Below are 18,023 nucleotides of genomic sequence, written 5' to 3'. Positions count from 1 at the left end.
TACGTTTCAGCGCGATCTCCGCATCCTTCATTCCCGCAAGATGCATTCCAACCATGATAGCTTTATCCTCGATATCCAAATTTAAAGGCATGGTGGTTTTTTCAAGTTGTTATTGTTGTGAAAAATGAGAAAAAGAAAGAGAGAGGATGATGCTATCTTCGCGTCAATTATTTTCTAAATTTATTTTGCCGTATAATTTTTTCATGTGACTGTACAATGACCATTGGTGGCTTATCTAGAGACCCAACTCTATTGACGCTATCTGTCACAATAGCCCCAGTGGAAGTGGATATGGTATTCCCATTCATCACAGCTCTTGTAATAACCTTATTGATTGTGCTAGCGATGATCACAGGCTTATTAAATGTCAATATTCTAGAGTCTGTCACTGTTCGTACGCTATATACCTTTGCCTTCATCGTCTCCTTTCTTAGAGCCCACTATCTACCATTCCATAATGAGCTACTGCGCATTAAAAGAACGCTTTTCAGATCGGATGTCGACTGAAATACTGTCTTATTCTACGACATGACGCGAATTGTGGAGATGAGCGAACTAACTGAGATCAAAGTTTATTGTTTATAACCCTTTTCATTCTAGTCTTTTCATTTCTTTGTCTCACTTGAGCTTCAGCTTTAGAGTCAAAATCTCAAATGCATGCAAAATGATCCATCCTGAGGTCTTTTGATTCTTGTTGTAGTCTACAGGGACCCCTTCATCTTCCATGATATTACATCTATGGATAGTCTGGATATCTAGTACACTTTAAAATGACCCACAGAATATACAACATGTTAGCAGGTGATAATGTAAATATCACTATTAGAAGGATCTAAAGCTTCGTATTATATACCTCTTGAGCTTAAACATGGCACGGCCACCAAAAGCTTCATGTAGTCGTAATATGACATGGTCCGAGTCCTCAGCTCTTTTGATCGTATCCAGTACTACATTCCTGGCGCCTTCGATCTTGAAAGCTGACTCAGGCATACGCTCAGCCCGAGCATCCTGAGATACAGCCCTGCACAAAAGCAAGCACATATATCACGTATATATAAGGTTCAAAGTAGTCTCATTAGTTCAAAGGGAAAGGTCTGCAGAATCTACAGGCTACAGGATATACAGTAATTTGTTTCAACAGTAGCAAGGCCATATGAGGCTTACTTGACAACCATTGGCGCATTGAACTGATACGATTCACGCACTACGTTCGACTCATGAAATGTCCCCTTGTGAGGATAAATTGCGAATGAGAACTCATGATGCCCTACACAGACAAATTAAACAAATGAGAAAGGACTTAGGACCAATTGAAGTACTGTAGCCAATTTACTGAAAAGAGGAAAGGACTATAAAGGTACTCACCCATATCACAGTTAAGATCTGGAGCTTTAGGCGAACGCAGTAATGATAGCCGCATCATATTCCCATGGCATGAATATCCAAACTTACTGTCATTGAGCAGCGCCACACCATACCCATGCTCTGAGAGATCTGCAAATTTGTGTCCACAGACCTCAAACTTTGCATAATCGTGACTAGTGTTGTAGGTCGTAGTACGCTGTACAATACCAAACTGTGAATCGTACGTTGCGAAATCAGAACAAATATCCCATATAAACTCAGCTTTCTATAAACATGTAAATAGGCGAGATAAAGAAGAACGGCGTGGGTTAAGACCATCTACGCATTTATACGTTTATAGTAAATCCAACGTGTATCTTTGGGAATGATGGAATGAGGAAAGCGTGTTACTTACCAAAATAACACGGTTCTCGTGCCATTCTACCTCCATGTGAAAGTCGAGTCGCGGTGACACAGCACTCAGCACAATACTTTGTACAGCTGTGCTATTCTCTGACAGCGTATGATTGACAATAATAGTCGCCCTTAGCGGACCCACTTCTTCGATACGAGCTTTCGCAGTGCCTGCATTTCTTCCAGTGTTGAGATGATAAATCTCTACATCCCATGCATCCCAGTAGAGTGGAACATCCTCAAAAAACTTTAGCCTGTTGCCTGCCTGACCTTCAGGAATAAGTTCACGGACCTCTTGTTTATCGTAGAGACCGATCAGATGACCTTGCTGGTTAAACTTGGCTACGATCCAGCTGTTCTCCAGGATAATATGCTGGCCTTCGGTAAATGCTTATAAGTTTGGAAAATACAACGCGATTAAGGATAAGGTCTGCCAGACCATTTCGAGCAAGGGCTATTTGATACAATCATTCACAAATGCTTTACTTTACCTCGGACTCCCTCCTTTTCCGCCTTGGAGCCAGAAATCTCTTTGAAGGAGAACCCTTCATTTTCAACTATTCGCGAGTAAGTATAAAGATATAGTCCGAGATTGATAAGCATATTTTGGAGCAAACAAGATAGTCCAAATTAAAAAGTGATGAGCTTACCCTCAGCGTATCCTATGCTCTTGTCTGCAGAGTATTGTTGTAAATTATCTCCTGGCCGCACCGGGACCTCAAGGATTTCAGATCGAGACCAAGCTAAAGTGTTGAATGCTACATATCGTGCTTCGCCTCCTTCAAGCTGCGATGAAGATTGATAAAGCGAATGGAGACTATTATCTAGTAGCTTTGTTGCTGGACAGGTGCGTGTACGATTATCGAATAGAAGGTTGGTTGGCATTTTAATGGTCAGTATTATCGTCGGAATCTCTCTGAAATGCCCACTATTCATTTGTCCTCTATGGCTACCATGGAGTACCTTTGGTCTCAATTGCTTTGTACAAGGCACGAGCATCGATATTGGCGAGTTCAATAGCCGACCCTGGGAGGATGTCGTGAAATTGATTCCTGTATTTCTTGAATTAGTACAATAAAACCAGGTTGCGAATTGAAGAGCTAAGTCGTAACACTTACAATAAAAGATCCTTCCACAAGGAATCGAGTTCTTCCTTAGGGTATTTAAACCCACTTCTTCCAAAGCCAAGGCATAAGGTTGCAGCAATTTCCACATCACGAAGGAGGAACTCAAGTTTCCTGTTGTACTTTTTGGTTGCTGCTTGCGAGGTGTAAGTGCCACGGTGAAGCTCAAAGTACTTTTACATGGATTATAGCATATCATGGAGCCGATCAAAAGTAATTAGTAATAAAAACCTTGATCCTCGGGCAACAAAAGAGTTTAAAAAAAAAAAAAGAAAAAAAAAAAAAAAGGCACGAACAGGCTCCTTACAAGCTCACCCTTCCACTCCTGCAGTCCCTTTGCCTGCCTCTCTACATTCTCAAAGAAGCCTTCAGCACTTCCTGATTTACAGCGAGGTATGCCGTCCTGGAGTAAAAATTTGGAAGGAATAAAAAAAAAAAAAAAAAAAAAAAAAAGCAATTTCATTCAATAGTTGTATAATTTCACTGTATCTGAAGGATTGAAGATATAAATGAGTACAAGGCTATCTATGGAAAAACGCCTGCTTACAAGATTTGCCATGCGCCGAATACGCTCTAACATAGCGCGTTGGGGCCCTCCGCCACCATCACCATTACCATAAGGCATCAGACTTTGGTTGCTGTAAGCTGTGTCGCGATTATTCTTGACGCTATCCAAAACATCATCGTGTGTCATTAGAATATTAAGTACTGATGTACATGTTTAAACAAGAGCTTCCTTTATCATTGAAGCACATCTAACCTGCGGATCATGTCGGAAACATCAGCTTGCGCGGTATAACTATATCAAGCAACAAATTATAAGTTTCTAAAACATTATGATTTCACTCAATATCAACAGAAAACCTACGTCTCGCATGGCGCCATGTGAGTCAAAACCTTCGTTCCATCAAGGCCCACCCAAGTAAATGTCGTGTTGGGGAACTTTAAAAAAAAAGTATAATAACAAAGGTGGAGGGTTAATATACTAGGAGTCATGCCAAGCACATTGATTCCAACCCATGATATAAATAGGTATCTAAATTACCTTGTTTATATTATTCCAAGACAGTTTTTGCGTGAAAAAGTATTTAGCACCGGCAAGTGTAAGGATTTGAGGCAACTAAAAAAAAAAAAAAATACAAAACACATCAAGGGATGCTTCAGTGTCCCTTTCTCCTAAACATGGAAAAGCTTTTCGTAGCCTCGTTTAATTAATACCTGAGCAGAATATCCGAATGTATCTGGAAGCCAAAAAATTTTACAGCGAGACCCAAAATTTTTTTCATAGTATCGTTGGCCATATAAAAACTGACGGCAAAGCGCTTCACCACTGGGCAGGTTGCAGTCCATCTCAACCCATGTGGCTCCAATGACTTGAAAACGGCCTTTTTCTGAAGCCGCCTGGATCTCTTTGAATAGTTCTGGATAATCCTGGGAAAGCCACTCAAGCTGCTGCGCTTGTGAACACACAAAAACATACTCTGGATAGTCCTCCATAAGTCGTAATTGTGTGGACCAACTGCGGGCAGTCTTACGGCGTGTTTCAGCATACGGCCACAGCCAAGCGGTATCAATATGACTTATTCATAAAAAAACCAAAATAGAATAAAATGTTAGCAGAATTATACTTGATCACAATGCAACGGCTTGTAAACAACCAGCATTCAAAAAATGTTAAATGATGGACACGTATTTGACACCACATACCAGTTCCCGACCGCCGTGACCGTATGAACCCCTGGGGCAGCTTTCTTTGACAAAAACTCGCTACTGATTTCAAGACATTTCTTTAGTGAAACATCTATGTCTCGCCTATTGAAGTTGTCAATGATATTGTTACAGGCATAAAGAGCCTCTTGAGCACGGACATCCTCGTGAGGAAGCTCGTTTGCTATACCAAGTATGACCTGCATATCGTAAAAGAGCTGCCAGGCGGCTTTATTTGGAACTGCAATCTCGACTGCTCAAATGTAGAATGAATGTTCAAGTAAGAATACCGAAATATGCAAAAGGATAAGGTTATCAAAAAGCTGTTGCATTTAGAAAAGCAACGAGTTTACCTTGGCTGAGCTGGAAATATCTGTTCTCTTCAGGCGGATTGATTACCCCATCCTTGCCAGCACCAAACATGCCATTACAGGCCATTTCAATCAATAGCTCAATGATCTCTTCACCTTTAGCTTTTTTCGTGAGAGTATATTCGACTCGTCGATCGTTACCCTCTTGTTAAGAATGACCGAGGAAGAATTAATATAAATATCTTCGTAAACACACGTAAGATATATATAAAATACAATAAAAAGTAATTTCCGAACATACTATCGCCTGTCAAACCCTGACGGGGTATGCCCTCTGTGGACCAGACCATGGCTTCGCTGTTTGAATCCCATAGCAATTCGACGTGCTCTCCAGACCATTGTTTAGGGACAGTGATCTTGAGCTTAAACCAATGCGTACTCTACAAGATTTAAAGTTTGTCAATGAATGACATCGATTGAATAGATTCTTGTGAATTGGTCATTTGATTTAAGATAAACGTTAAAATACCCAGCTGGGACCAAATTTGGTGCCCGGAATAGTTGGTTTGAAATTCTGTTTTATGGCTTCGTCGAAAGAAATACGTCTAAGGTCAGGAACAGAGTAAACTGAGAGCTCGATAGCTTCAGTTGATCGCTTGGAATAGAGCTGTGAGAAGAGGTTAATGTCGCTATAAATGTCGGGAGAGCTGAACTTGGCGGCACGATCTAGTGTGATAGACCGTATGAACCTCGGGTGCGCGCTAAGAGTAGCCATGACACTCTTATATATTGTATGGTTGATCTATTGTTCTCAGATGGAATAACCGAAGGGACAAGTTATAAAAGGTAAAAAAAAAAAAAAAAAAAAAAAAAAAAGCAGCTAGGAAGAGAAAAGATGAGATGTCGAAATGAATGAAATGGACACATCCATCCATCTTCTTAGCAGTTCACATCCAATAAAAACATTCCCACGCCTTTTGTTCTCGTTTATTGAACTACCAATTAATCGCGCTAGATCATGGTCACATAGACGCACGAGGTCCATGCGCTTGTTTTCCCTATTTCCACCAATACCCCTCTATACACATTTCACTGACACGACAATTCTATTGTGAATACGTCTTTTCGCCGCATCGTGAACTTGCATTTGCTGGATGGTGGTTTTTTTATTTTTTATTTTATTTTTTTTATTCTAGCAATGCCTCTGACATTTTTAACTATTAAAGGCCTTTCACTATCGCACATTTCTAAGCAAGGACAACATTGTGTGTGAACTATATTACTAACGTACTGTAGATGGTGGGGATTAATGTCTGTTTTGCCTAGCGTTCGGCCGTTCTTTCAGGGTCGTTCCGCGCGGCATTCTGAAAGGCTTATCACCTCTAGACCATAGAGCAGGTCCTATCGCTAGACTTCTCCCTCGAGATATTGGCGCTATTTAGTGTAGTAAACCTGCTCTCCCGCTGGGAATTGAACCGCCAACCTTCAGTTGTTAGTCGGGTGCTGGGTGGCAGGCATTGATGCTAAACGGAGATCTTTTTTTCAACATTCAATTGTCGTCAGGTGTCACGTTGAATCCTTAACATACTTCAAAATTGTCTGTTGGGACATTGGATAGTCCATGCATTTATTCAGACCTGACGCATTGTCCATCCCTGTAGTCAAACTCGTGGATGCACATTGCAACCTTATTGGGCAACTTATATGCAGACTAAATGTTAAAAAAGATCTATGAACATCATTCTGTGCGGTATCTGGCTCCGATGACAGGGGTTCATGGTTTCGACCAAGTTAATACCTCGTAAGTACATTCAATTTATGGAATGTTGACTACTTTATACTTCATCTCAGTTTCGAAATATCACGCTGTTCTTCATTGCCACCTTCATGTTCAATATAGTTCTCCTCAATTTTAAACTTTATGGTCCCCAGAGAGGTACCCTAACAGCACTGGGTAAGTTGGGAACCATCCTGACTACATTTGGATTAGCAAGCTATATAGGTCTCCGAACCTGCTTAGATTTTGATTATGGTTTTAAAAACAGACTGACAAAGATAGAGATGTCACCAGCACACAGCAGGATGAACAATGTGTTACATGTTCTTCGATAGTACCTACTTATGTATTCGTTGATATATTCAATATATTTTAATATATCTATCATGGTAGTAACCCATCTTCTAAATAGCATTGAATGTTACTTGGAGGCACGGATGTTGCTCGATTCTTCGTTTTCAGGGAACTACTCCGATTTAGAGTACTGCCCTAGTAAAGACTGGTGACAAGTTTGGATAGCATGCATTCCTGCTCCAGATCCCCGGATTTTGCGTTACCATGGTTTTGGGCTTTCATTTTATGTTCATCATCCCAGAAACCAAGAGACTATCCTTGGTCCACCATCTTCAGCTATTGTTGAGCCAATTAGATCAGTTTTGACATTCTTAAAATAAACCCCTGAGCTTTATATTGGCGTGTTGGTATAAATATTCATTCCTTTTCATTTGATTTTTTTTTTTTTTTTTTTTTTTTTGGGTTAATGGAACAGAAAGTACATTGAGTTGAATTAATAGGAGCAAGCAGCTGAAACCGTAATGGTGTTTATCCTAGTTGCTTTTTTGGTCAGATGGTCCTCACTTTTTTTTAAATTGCAGTGTTGATGTGTGGGGTAAAAGTGTACCTTTCTGGAACCTGACTATGTAATCAAGCTTGTGCACGATCTAGTTTACTTCAATCACGAATCATTCTTCATATCGTATTTTTGGTGGCAAGGAGAGAAAGAGAAAGCACATCTACAAGGTTTGTGAAGCGAATATCTCGATCGTCACTCGCGTGGATGCTCTTTTTCTTTTAGGGACCCTTGTAGGACACAGCAACTCAATTGTGCATAGTTGATGATAATGAACATGGTGGGACAAAGAAATAGGTTCCTAATCGATGGCTGTTATGGAATTGATGATAAATGGGACAAAATATGACTGCAGTGTTACCGAAGAGTGCTTCTTTGGGTAGGCAATTCTTTAGTTTTGTTGATTGTTTATTCATTGTCGAATACAGTTTCCTGTTTGGAAAAAAAAAATAAAATAAGAAATAAAAAATATAAAAAAAAAAAGGTAAAAAGTAAAAACGTGCTTTGTGAGGGTGTGTCCCATGCGTGTGGTGCGTATATGTTTGCATACAATGCTGAAAGTCTTGAATGTGAAATGCGCAAATAGCCTGGTGTGGCACAAACACGCGCTGGCTGGTTGGTTGGGGGACAAGAGAGGGAATAAAGTCAAAAAAAAACGGGTCCTTTTGTCCCTTGTTTTTCCATGATAAAAAAAAATAGTGTTCATTCCCAGCAAATGCAAGAAATGCAATGCTGCAAGACATTCAATTGAACAAACATTAAAAGGAAAGGGAAGAGAAGCAAAGAGAGAGAGAGGGAAGGAGAGAGAAGGGGTTAAAAAAGCTGAACGAAGACGGATCTATCCAATCGAACGGCTGGATCGAGCCATTCTCTTCTTTCTTCCTTCACTGTCTTCACACTTTGTCTTCACACTCTCACACTTGTCTTTGCACTCTCACACACTCCTTCACCTTTCATATAAAACTACATTTTAACCCCCCCTTTCTTCTTTCTCTCTCTCTGTCTCTCTCTGTCCCTTCCCTCCTCTACTCTTTTTCTCTGATTAAAAAAGATTCTCTTTATCTTTACCTCCTTTTTTTTTTTTCTTCACTTCATTCTTCCTTGACTGTTCTTTCTTTTTTTTTTTTTTTTTTTTTTTTCCTTGACACGATCGTTCAATTGCTCTGCTTTTTGTGAACAGTTGTAACCATATCTTTATACAATTATTCTTTTCTTCCCTATTGTGTCGTAATCATCGTGTGGTTCTGGTTTCTTTTCTACGTCTCTTTCTCTTATCTTTCTCCTCATCTCTCTTCTTCTCCTCCTTCTCCTCCTTCTCCTTCTCCTTCTCTTTCCCTTAATTTGTAAAGAAAGAAAAAATACATTCCCCATTCTTTCATTCACTTACATTCCATTCCTTATTCTTTTAAACTTTTTTTTTTTTTTTTTACCCTTATAATTTTATCATATTTCATTTGACTTGCAGGATTGACTTTTTTTTTTATTTTACTTCTGGCTATTTCTGTGTCTCCTTGCTTTTCTTTTTCTTTTTTTTTGTACGTGTTTGTGTGGATTGAATCTTTTTTTAAATCACCCTTCCTTGGGCTTGGACTCTCGACCAACTCCTTGTCGCTGTGTTGGCTTCTGTTCTTTTGATTGTCAAGCGCGTGTTCAAAAAGGACCACCTGCCACCAATTTTTTTTTACTTTTAGTTTAAGCTTTAGCTTCCTTCCACAACCCTTACTGTTGACCAGACACTTCCTGGAGAATTAAAGTCCTCATATCAACCTGGGTTCATTTCCTCTCTTTTCTTTACAATTCCCTTCTCTTTCCATACCCTTTATCTTTTTCTACATACTTTTTATTTTTTTTTTTTTTTTTTTTTAAACAAACATCCGGAAATAACATTATCAAGGAATTCAGCGAGACATAAAAAAGTGAGCCTCTTTTTCTTTGCTGTTGTAGCTCGTCTGCTCTTTTTCTTTTGGACACTGTCTTTTTTATCTGTTGCTCTTGCTTTGCTCTGCATCAGCCAACACCCTTTTTCGCTTGCTCATTCTACCTGCTTGTTTGTTGACATCTTTTATTCTTCTCTGTTTGCTTCATTGCTTTGCTTCCTTGCTTCATTGTTGCATTCTTTTCTTCGTTTCTAAATCATTTCAGCAAGATGCATACCCTCGACCTGTCTATTCACCCAGTCACCTCGACTCTCAAGATGCTTGCCAGCTTGCTAGAACGAATTACTACCGCCAATGACAAGATCAAGCAATCTTTGCCCGAGCCAGAGACACCACTCGTCATGACTCCTGCCCAGCATCAGATCCATACCTCGTTCACGCGCTTTCATGCAAGGTCGATTCCTTCCATCAGTATTAATGCCTACCTCACTCGTATTCTCAAATACTGCCCTTGTGCAAACGAGTGTTTCCTCAGCTTACTTGTATATTTTGACAGGATGGCTAGGAATGTAGAGGAAATCACAGGAGGCGAGGGGCGTCAGTTTTCAATCGACAGTTACAATATCCATCGTCTAATCATTGCTGGTATCATGGTCTCTGCAAAGTACTTTTCCGATGTCTTTTTCACCAACTCCAGATACGCAAAGGTAAAAAAACTCTACATTAAATCAAATCAGGCAATCTTCCCATCAAATCCTCCTATTTGGACGTGAACTGCAGCTGCATAGACGGATATTGTGGGCTGCAAACAGACAGTCAACGAAGCGCAATCACCTTGCTCGAAACAAGAACGTGATTAGCTGAGCAGTCTCCTTGTTCAGAAAAATACATTGTTTTCTTTTTCTGGATTTTTTTTTCTCACTGGACACAAAAAAAAACGAAACAGCAGGTTCTTCGAGAACATATTTTCAGGGCCTTTTTTTTTTTTCTTTCTTTCTTTTTTTTTTTTCTGACTGGGTGCTGCCCAAAATGAAGACTAAAGATTCCCACAGGGTCGCGGAAGCGGGGCGTGGTACATCAGTTCAAGACAGTAGGGATTCTTGTTACTGGAACTTATTGTGTGATAATGTGTTTTCTTGTGCTGGATACACATCTTTTCGCCGTTTTTTGTGTGTGCATGCTTGAGTAGAGCAAGCCAGGAATAGATGAATTTCTGCAAGGAGCTAATAGAAACACCTCTAACTGTGATCCTTATTCCACTTTTTTTTTTTTTTTTTTTTTTTTTTTTCGTATCCTTAGGTCGGAGGTCTTCCTGTATCAGAATTGAACCAATTAGAGGTCGAGTTTCTAACACTCAACAACTTTGCACTGGCCATCTCTATTGAAGAGCTTCAGACCTATGGCGATCAATTGATGAAGCATTGGATGTGCGAGGAGGTTGCCAATAGAGATCCAGAGGACGAGAGGCCTTCGCCATCAATGCCCGCTGCATTACCTGCACCACCGCCATCTGGCACTCAAGATCAATATAGTGATGAACCTGAGCTTGATGGCCAAGGACAATCAGAGCAAAGCTATCAGATATCAAGACATGTCTCGTCAAGACCACAGCAAAACCATGACAATGGTCGAAAAGAGCTGAATAGCAGACAAGAAACTGATCACAGAGCACAAACAGCATCACAGTCTAGACATGATTATAGACATCATGCTAATGAACCCCGTCATGAACAACACAGGCGAGAACATCGGCCGGAACACACGCGTGAATACAGACAAGATCATCACTCTTCAACTCAACATCAGCAGCAATATGCTTCTCATTCGCAGTCGCAACACCAACAGCATCTTCACAAGAATGGCAGTAGTCGTCAATACAAACAAGGTCATGATGCCGAATACAGCTCAGACGGTGGCCGGTACCATACATCTCAACAGACACCGATCACGCCAACAGAAATGACCCATGCCAATCGACTTGCCGCACCCTCACCCATTCATTAGCATGCATACCACCAATCTGTACAAGGAACATAATAAATTCAATCATATACAAAAAAAAAAAAAAGTGTCAGCTTATCAAAGATAGTCATAATAATGTTTGACTTTTTATTATTCATTGGAGATTAGTGCAAAAGAGGCATGACAACTTCAGGCTCAATTTGGAGTAGCTTCATGAAACAAGCTCACATGTAGTTGACAAAAGCTCACTCAGTACCATACCGATGCCGTTTGAAGCAATTTTACCTCATCTTTTTAATTTAGACAGGGCATATTGTTGATCATTTATTTTATTCATGCCATACACCAACACAGATTCCCATTCCTTAAAACTACAAATGGTATGTATAATATCAACTTTTCGTAAAGAGATATGTGATTATTATTATATATACAACCCTTAGTCAATGTCTTTACTCAAGTCTAGCTGAAAGATAAGCGTTAACGTCCTTGGTTAATTAACGATGTAGTGGTACAAAGGAATAATTAAATTTCGGATCGTCCACGACAGGACATTTCCACATGCCAATTGAGGTCTGATAATTTATTCAAGGGGAAAATTCAAATGAACCAACTGTACTGAATACATGAGCAAGTTGTTTTGGACCCTTTTAAACAACTTTTTGGGATATAAGAGATGTGTAACAAAGATATTCCCCAAGTTGCAGATTAGAGAAATCAATTCATTTGCAGAGAGGGGAACAAAACAGTATATTGGTAAAGCTATTGTTGACACATAAATGAATCCTTAAAACCCGACTTTTTTTTTTTTATTTTTTATTTTTTTTTTATTTTTGCAATAGGGAAATCTATCACGGCAGCGTATATACAATATGATATTCTGGTAGAGGCCTCATTTGGTTTACTTGGACAGAATATAGTCCCTGCCAATGCGAGACTATAATGTAGATAGATCTCAATAAGGTAGGGCTGACTATCCCTGTCGTCCTCAAAGGAAACTTTAGTGTAAAAAAATAAGGTTTAAGACCCTTAATATCAAATATGCTTGATTATTCTTTTATTTTATTTTATTTATTTTTTTCATTCACACTTTTTTAAAATGACTGACGACGGCATCAAGAGATCTGCTACAGGAATTCCAATTCCCGGCCCTGAGAGGCCCAGCCGTCCAGATTGGGCGCTTGATGACAAGGATTTCCTAAAAGAAATGGACAATATCCCTCTGTTCATGAAGTCTCTGCCCGAGGACGCTGACGAGAACCCCCTTATTCAAGCATTACAAGATTTAGCATTTGATGGAACACCTGAAGGTAAAAAAAAGTTTTTTCCTTTGATTTTACTGTTTCTATTTTACTACTTTATTATTTTCTCTACCCTTCATCTTGAATTGACTAACTAACCAATGGGATTTGTCTATGTTGATGCATGTTCCTGAACTATTGTAATCAACATACATTTATGTTTCTAGAGGTGGCGGAGAACTTCAAGAATCAAGGAAATGAATGCTTCAGACAAGGGACGAAATACTACAAGGATGCTCTAATGTATTATACTAGTGGATTGGAAGCTTCCTGCAAAGACGATAGACTTAATGAGACTCTTTTAGTCAATCGAGCCGCCTGTAATCTGCACTTTGGTATGAACAAAGACAGTGTGATCGCTTACTCTGTTTTGCTCATCTACCTTTCTTCTTTTGGCTTATTTTATTTTATCTGTGCCGTCTACTCATGATACCACATCAATAGGCAATTATCGCAGAGTGTTGACGGACTGCGGGAGTGCATTGAAACTAAATCCAAAGAATGTGAAGGCTTTGTTCCGATCGGCCAAGGCATTACTTGCACTTGAAATGTATCCAGAGGCTCTTGATTGCTGCGATCATGCACTTATACATGATCCAGACAACCGGGCTGTGAAAGATGAACGTGTCAAGATCCAAGCCGAGTTTGATCGGAAAGAGAAATTAAGGCGAGAGAAGGAAGAACGAGAGCGCAAGATCCGGGAGAAGAAGGAAATGATTGAAGCTGCATTAGAGAAACGAAAGATCCGGACAGCGTCCACACCAGGATTTAAGCCAGATCATCCTCACGAGATTCAATTGGATCAAGAGATGGATCAATTGACTATACCGACATTTTTTTTGTATCCAGAGTATAATGAGTCAGATTTGATCCAAGCGTTTAATGAACAGGATACGATTGGAGAACAGTTGGCAGAAATCTTTTATGATCCAGCGCCATGGGATCCTGAACATAAATATCGTCCAGAAACAGTGCAAACTTATTTTGAGACAGAGGATCAAGGAGGTAATATTGGGCTGATGAAAGTTGGACTGAATGTCAAGTTCTTAACAGTCTTATCACATTCAAAGCATGTACTGCGGGATGGCATCGCACGGTTTATTGTAGTGCCCAAAGAAGATAGTCAATGGAAAAAGGACTGGCTGGCTAAGTATGGCAAGTAAAAAAAGTGAAATAAAAAAAAAAAAAAAAAATCAACTTGAACAGAAACCAGAGCGGTCACACCAACGATAAACAAATCCGGACATGAGCAGTCATGAACTTGTTTGAGTTCCTGATTTGCATGCACTTTCCTTTGAACCAAGAACACTCTTTTCATTCGTTCCGGGCGACGCCACTCCCTGTACCACTTGTAGCTCTCTCTTTATTTTACTTCGTTCTCATTTTAATTACACGCAAAGAGAGGCACATACACTTTCGTATATTGTCATATTTTCTTGATTCCTATTCTGTCTATACACTTACACTTTGGCATCAGAAGACAACAAACGAATAAATAAAAACGCGCCATGCATCACGGAAAGCATTTTCGTCGTCTTAATAGGACATCATCACATCGCAAGTCGATGTTCCGCAACTTGGTCACACAGTTGATTCAACATGATCGCATCAAGACCACATTACCCAAAGCTCAGGAACTGAAGGCGATAGCTGATCAAGTAATGTGTAAACTTTGAAAATTAACTTCCAAAAAAAAAAAAAAAAAAGAAGTGTGTGTGGATGTTGTGCGTATTTTTAATTATTTCTGTTTGAAAGGAATTGGAAGGAATGGAGCATGATGGGTACATCTTAATTTTATTTATTTATTTATTTGATTTGATTTGTATCTTTAAACAAAGATGATCACCCTGGGAAAGCGTGGGGATTTACACGCCAAGGTCCAAGCCGCTTCGTTCCTAAGAGTATGTTGCTTTTTTTCTTTTCTTTCTTGGACTTGCTTTACAAATAATTAATATGCCATTGTTAAAACATATATCTTTCCTCTTTTATTATTACTATTACTATTACTATTACTATTACTATTACTATTACTATTACTATTACTATTACTATTATTATTATTGTTATTAGGAGCATGAGACTACACTTCCGAAGCTGTTTGGTCCTTTAGCAGAGCGTTTCAAGAATCGTAAAGGCGGCTACACTCGTATTCACAAATTGGGCAATCGATTTGGTGACAATGCTCCTGTGGCTGTGATTGAACTAATTGATGGTCCAGGCGATCTTAAGAACCAGATGTTGTTTAAGGCTCTGGCCAGACAGGAGGCTATCAAGCCAGGATCTATTAAGGAGATTGTGGAAGCGAACTTGAATAAAGCATCATCATCGTCGACAAAAACAACAGCAACAGAAACAGAAACAGCAACAGTGACAGGAACTACTGTAGCAAAAGCTGCTGCTGCCTTCAAGAACAAGGCTTTGGCTCGTCATATCCCAAAGGTTATGAGCTCCAATAAATGGGAGTTGAATGATCTGGAGGCTAAGGTTAGAGAGCTGTCAATCCAAGGAGAAAACAAGATCTTTGATGCCACTACCACCTCAACAAAGGCATAAGCAACAAAAAAAAAAAAAAAAAAAAAAAAAAAAAAAGTCTCGCGGATCAGAATGGACAAAGAAGCAATCCAAGCTTTTCGAATGGGCGGTAGCTGGCAGACAAAGGAGCTAATCAATGCAGACTCATAGCTCCATTTTCTTTTCTTTCTTTTCATTGATTTTAACAATATAGATATTGTGTTATTACTTCTTTTTCCTTCATTTATCTCTTCATTCAAAATTTCTGAAAAATCTATATGTACAGTTATTAATGTGATGTCTGAACAACATGAAGCTGAAATTGTATGTGTAATGCGTATTGCGTATGTCATGTTTGTCGCGAACGTCGTGATTTTTTTTTTTTTTTTTTTTTTTTTTTTTTACACCGGAACCCAGTCCTTAGGTGCACGCAAAACCTCCATGAGTTTTCCATGTGCTTGGAGATCGATATCATGCATGTACTCCCATCGGGCTGTCAAAGGCATCGACATCATGATACTCTCTATTCTAGCTCCAGGAGTCAAAAGGCCGAATTTGGTACCACGGTCGTACACCAGATTGAATTCAACATATCGACCGCGACGAATCTGCTGCCACAACTTTTGTTGTTCTGTGAAGGGCATGTCCTTACGTCTCTCCATGATAGGTATATACTGGTTCAAAAAAGCATTTCCACAAGTCTGTACGAACTCAAACAATTCATCAGGCGACTTGTCATCCAGATCGTCGAAAAAGATGCCTCCAATACCACGACGCTCACCACGATGAGCAATGTAAAAATAGTCGTCACACCACTTCTTAAAGTCCTTATAATATCGAGGGTCATGCTTGTCGCAAGCCTCTTTAATCACTTGATGAAAATGCACAGCATCCTCCTCAAAGAGGATTGTGGGGGTCAGATCACATCCACCTCCAAACCACCAAGAGATGGGTTCACCATCTTCTTCGCCACCTAGCTCAAAGTAGCGGTAGTTGAAGTGAACTGTGGGCGCATTAGGATTGTGCGGATGCATCACACAAGAGATACCTGTGGCGAAGAAGGGCATAGCCTTATTGGTGACTTCGATATTGGGGTGTTCTGCTCGCATCTGTGCAACAGCAGCAGGTGGAAGCATACCATACACGACCGATACACCGACACCTGCTTTCTCAAAGACCTTGCCGTCCTGTAACACCATTGAAATACCATCACCTCCTTCTACACGGTTCCATTGATCTACTCTGAACTTTCCTTGCCCGTCCAATTGCTCAATGCGTGCGGTAATTTCAGCCTGAAGTCTTTTATTGAATGCCTCCATGCGCAAGCGCATTGGTGAATCCTTGGTTAGCCCTTCAAGTTTCTAATAAGAGAGGGGGGGAGAGAGAAGGAGACAGAGGGGGAGGGAGAAAAGAGAGCAAATGTGGATAAGAGGATAAGAGAGCACAAAGGAGGAGGGGAAATGCGCGATAGAGCAAAAGAAAAAAAGGTTAAGATGAAAGCAACACAAATAGATTTCAGATCAGATCATCGGCCGACAAGGTCCGAAAATCATTGTTTTGTTTTCCTGTGTGTGCGATTTTCTTCTTCGGCCCTTACGCGTTTCTGGTCCGCTTGAGCAGTCTTGCTCGGCTTTTTTTCCTGCTTCTGTGGTGCTTCACATTCTACTTGTTTCACCTGATGGTCATGGTGTTATGTGAGCCAAAAGAAAAAAAAAAAAAAATCAATATACATGTTGTTTTAATGTGCAAATGTGTAAATGTGCGAGAGCAAGGGTACACACTATATTTCATGAAGAAAAAAAAAATACATTACATTAGGCATTTGACTCCAAAAGGTAGCAGCAGCTATTGCTCCAATGACTGTGAATGCTTTGACTGAAGCTGAAGAGAACTTTGGAGCACCTTGCTGAGAGGTTCTACTTGATGCTGCCGATGTTGAATAGAGTCGACCATGAGATGAAATGGCACGCGAGTATGATCTGTGGAGCAACCTAATAAATATTCAACAAAAAAGACAAAAAAAAAAAATGTTTATATTTTTTTGAATCAAAATATAAATGGGAATTAGATGATCAATTATGAATAACATGCACTTACGATCTGGACGCCGTGATATGTGCTTTATTGTAAGATGTGGACAATAAGAAGAAAAAAAAAGATCGAATAGTAGCGAGAACATAAAGAAAATAACATTGTGACCATGAAGAATGAATTTTCCGGACCAAAGTCAAAAAAAAAAAAAAAAGTTTGATCAGGCTCATGTCCCAATGTCCTATTTCTCATGCAGCATAAGTGAATTACATTCTTAAATCAATGAAAACTTACAGACACGAGTCAGTCCACACAGAGAAATGGACCGAGCAATGTGGGTCATGGCAGTATTACGAATTAAAAAAAAAGGTGTAAAAAAAAAGAAAAGAAAAGAAAAGAAAATAGAGAAAGAGAAGAAAAGAATAACCCGAAGTCGCTTTTCCGACAGGAGTCTTTCCGCGCCGCCCTTTTTTTATTTTTTACAGGTTAAAAATGCATGCAACCATTTTATCCTGCTTGAATGGGAGGCATGTCACATGATCATCTCGGAGATGCAAATGCATGATTGTGTCATTTTACAGGGCATTCCATTTATCATTTGTCAGTGTATAAAGTTGTTTGTTGCTGCTTGCTTGTTTAGGTCAGCAATGTTGCATCCTACATTTCTCTATACACTGTTCGGTTCACTAGTTTACTACTCGATTGTAGTAACGAATAGAGGGATGAACAGGGCTGTTCCTTTTTGTAGTCACGAATAAGTGAGTTGGCTGACGACTAACAAGCTAACACTTCCTCATAGTGATCCGGCTACGAG

The 18,023-nt window shown here is 39.7% G+C and overlaps 4 protein-coding genes across 4 annotated transcripts; 2 read left to right on the top strand and 2 right to left on the bottom strand.

Annotated features, from left to right (window-relative positions):
• Nucleotides 1-559: 559 nt before the first annotated feature.
• On the bottom strand, nucleotides 560-5,757 carry BCR41DRAFT_389518 (glycosyl hydrolases family 38 N-terminal domain-domain-containing protein). Its single transcript, XM_022028131.1, has 19 exons — nucleotides 5,430-5,757; nucleotides 5,202-5,340; nucleotides 4,943-5,104; nucleotides 4,590-4,842; nucleotides 4,101-4,461; nucleotides 3,928-4,002; nucleotides 3,751-3,824; nucleotides 3,643-3,681; nucleotides 3,430-3,550; nucleotides 3,190-3,285; nucleotides 2,877-3,055; nucleotides 2,722-2,810; nucleotides 2,409-2,597; nucleotides 2,250-2,315; nucleotides 1,760-2,148; nucleotides 1,366-1,630; nucleotides 1,165-1,267; nucleotides 854-1,021; nucleotides 560-763 (listed from the first exon to the last, which is right to left on the bottom strand). The coding sequence occupies exons 1-19, from the start codon at nucleotides 5,673-5,675 to the stop codon at nucleotides 619-621; spliced, it is 3,159 nt and encodes a 1,052-aa protein (XP_021877232.1). The 5' UTR covers nucleotides 5,676-5,757; the 3' UTR covers nucleotides 560-618.
• Nucleotides 5,758-9,382: 3,625 nt separating this feature from the next.
• BCR41DRAFT_361646 (cyclin-domain-containing protein) lies at nucleotides 9,383-11,456 on the top strand. The gene is made up of 3 exons (XM_022025575.1): nucleotides 9,383-9,443; nucleotides 9,670-10,111; nucleotides 10,704-11,456. The coding sequence occupies exons 2-3, from the start codon at nucleotides 9,674-9,676 to the stop codon at nucleotides 11,406-11,408; spliced, it is 1,143 nt and encodes a 380-aa protein (XP_021877231.1). The 5' UTR covers nucleotides 9,383-9,443; nucleotides 9,670-9,673; the 3' UTR covers nucleotides 11,409-11,456.
• A 2,499-nt stretch (nucleotides 11,457-13,955) lies between these two features.
• On the top strand, nucleotides 13,956-15,225 carry BCR41DRAFT_361645 (ribosomal protein L17). Its single transcript, XM_022025574.1, has 3 exons — nucleotides 13,956-14,325; nucleotides 14,506-14,568; nucleotides 14,738-15,225. Exons 1-3 carry the CDS (start codon nucleotides 14,176-14,178, stop codon nucleotides 15,218-15,220), a joined length of 696 nt encoding a protein of 231 aa, XP_021877230.1. The 5' UTR covers nucleotides 13,956-14,175; the 3' UTR covers nucleotides 15,221-15,225.
• Nucleotides 15,226-15,579: 354 nt separating this feature from the next.
• Nucleotides 15,580-17,610, bottom strand: BCR41DRAFT_425424 (Coproporphyrinogen III oxidase; the record flags this gene model as incomplete). Its single annotated transcript, XM_022030587.1, has 5 exons — nucleotides 17,504-17,610; nucleotides 17,276-17,297; nucleotides 16,992-17,169; nucleotides 16,776-16,853; nucleotides 15,580-16,539 (listed from the first exon to the last, which is right to left on the bottom strand). Exons 1-5 carry the CDS (start codon nucleotides 17,550-17,552, stop codon nucleotides 15,580-15,582), a joined length of 1,287 nt encoding a protein of 428 aa, XP_021877229.1. The 5' UTR covers nucleotides 17,553-17,610.
• Between the last annotated feature and the right edge of the window lie 413 nt (nucleotides 17,611-18,023).

This window comes from Lobosporangium transversale, assembly GCF_002105155.1.
Source record: "Lobosporangium transversale strain NRRL 3116 chromosome Unknown BCR41scaffold_49, whole genome shotgun sequence".
Taxonomy (NCBI): Eukaryota; Fungi; Mortierellomycota; class Mortierellomycetes; order Mortierellales; family Mortierellaceae; genus Lobosporangium; species Lobosporangium transversale.
The sequence above is the reverse complement of the archived record's forward strand: the minus strand, read 5'-3'. Positions and strand labels throughout refer to the sequence as shown.

Coding starts and splice junctions, on each gene's coding strand:
- BCR41DRAFT_389518 (XM_022028131.1), bottom strand. CDS start 5,675: ATGGCTACTCTTAGCGCGCACCCGAGGTTCATACGGTCTATCACACTA. Junction 3,286..3,429: donor TTCGGCGCATGGCAAATCTT/GTAAGCAGGCGT, acceptor TTTTTACTCCAG/GACGGCATACCTCGCTGTAA. Junction 2,316..2,408: donor GAGCATAGGATACGCTGAGG/GTAAGCTCATCA, acceptor ACTCGCGAATAG/TTGAAAATGAAGGGTTCTCC.
- BCR41DRAFT_361646 (XM_022025575.1), top strand. CDS start 9,674: ATGCATACCCTCGACCTGTCTATTCACCCAGTCACCTCGACTCTCAAG. Junction 10,112..10,703: donor CCAACTCCAGATACGCAAAG/GTAAAAAAACTC, acceptor TCGTATCCTTAG/GTCGGAGGTCTTCCTGTATC.
- BCR41DRAFT_361645 (XM_022025574.1), top strand. CDS start 14,176: ATGCATCACGGAAAGCATTTTCGTCGTCTTAATAGGACATCATCACAT. Junction 14,326..14,505: donor TGAAGGCGATAGCTGATCAA/GTAATGTGTAAA, acceptor CTTTAAACAAAG/ATGATCACCCTGGGAAAGCG. Junction 14,569..14,737: donor AAGCCGCTTCGTTCCTAAGA/GTATGTTGCTTT, acceptor TATTGTTATTAG/GAGCATGAGACTACACTTCC.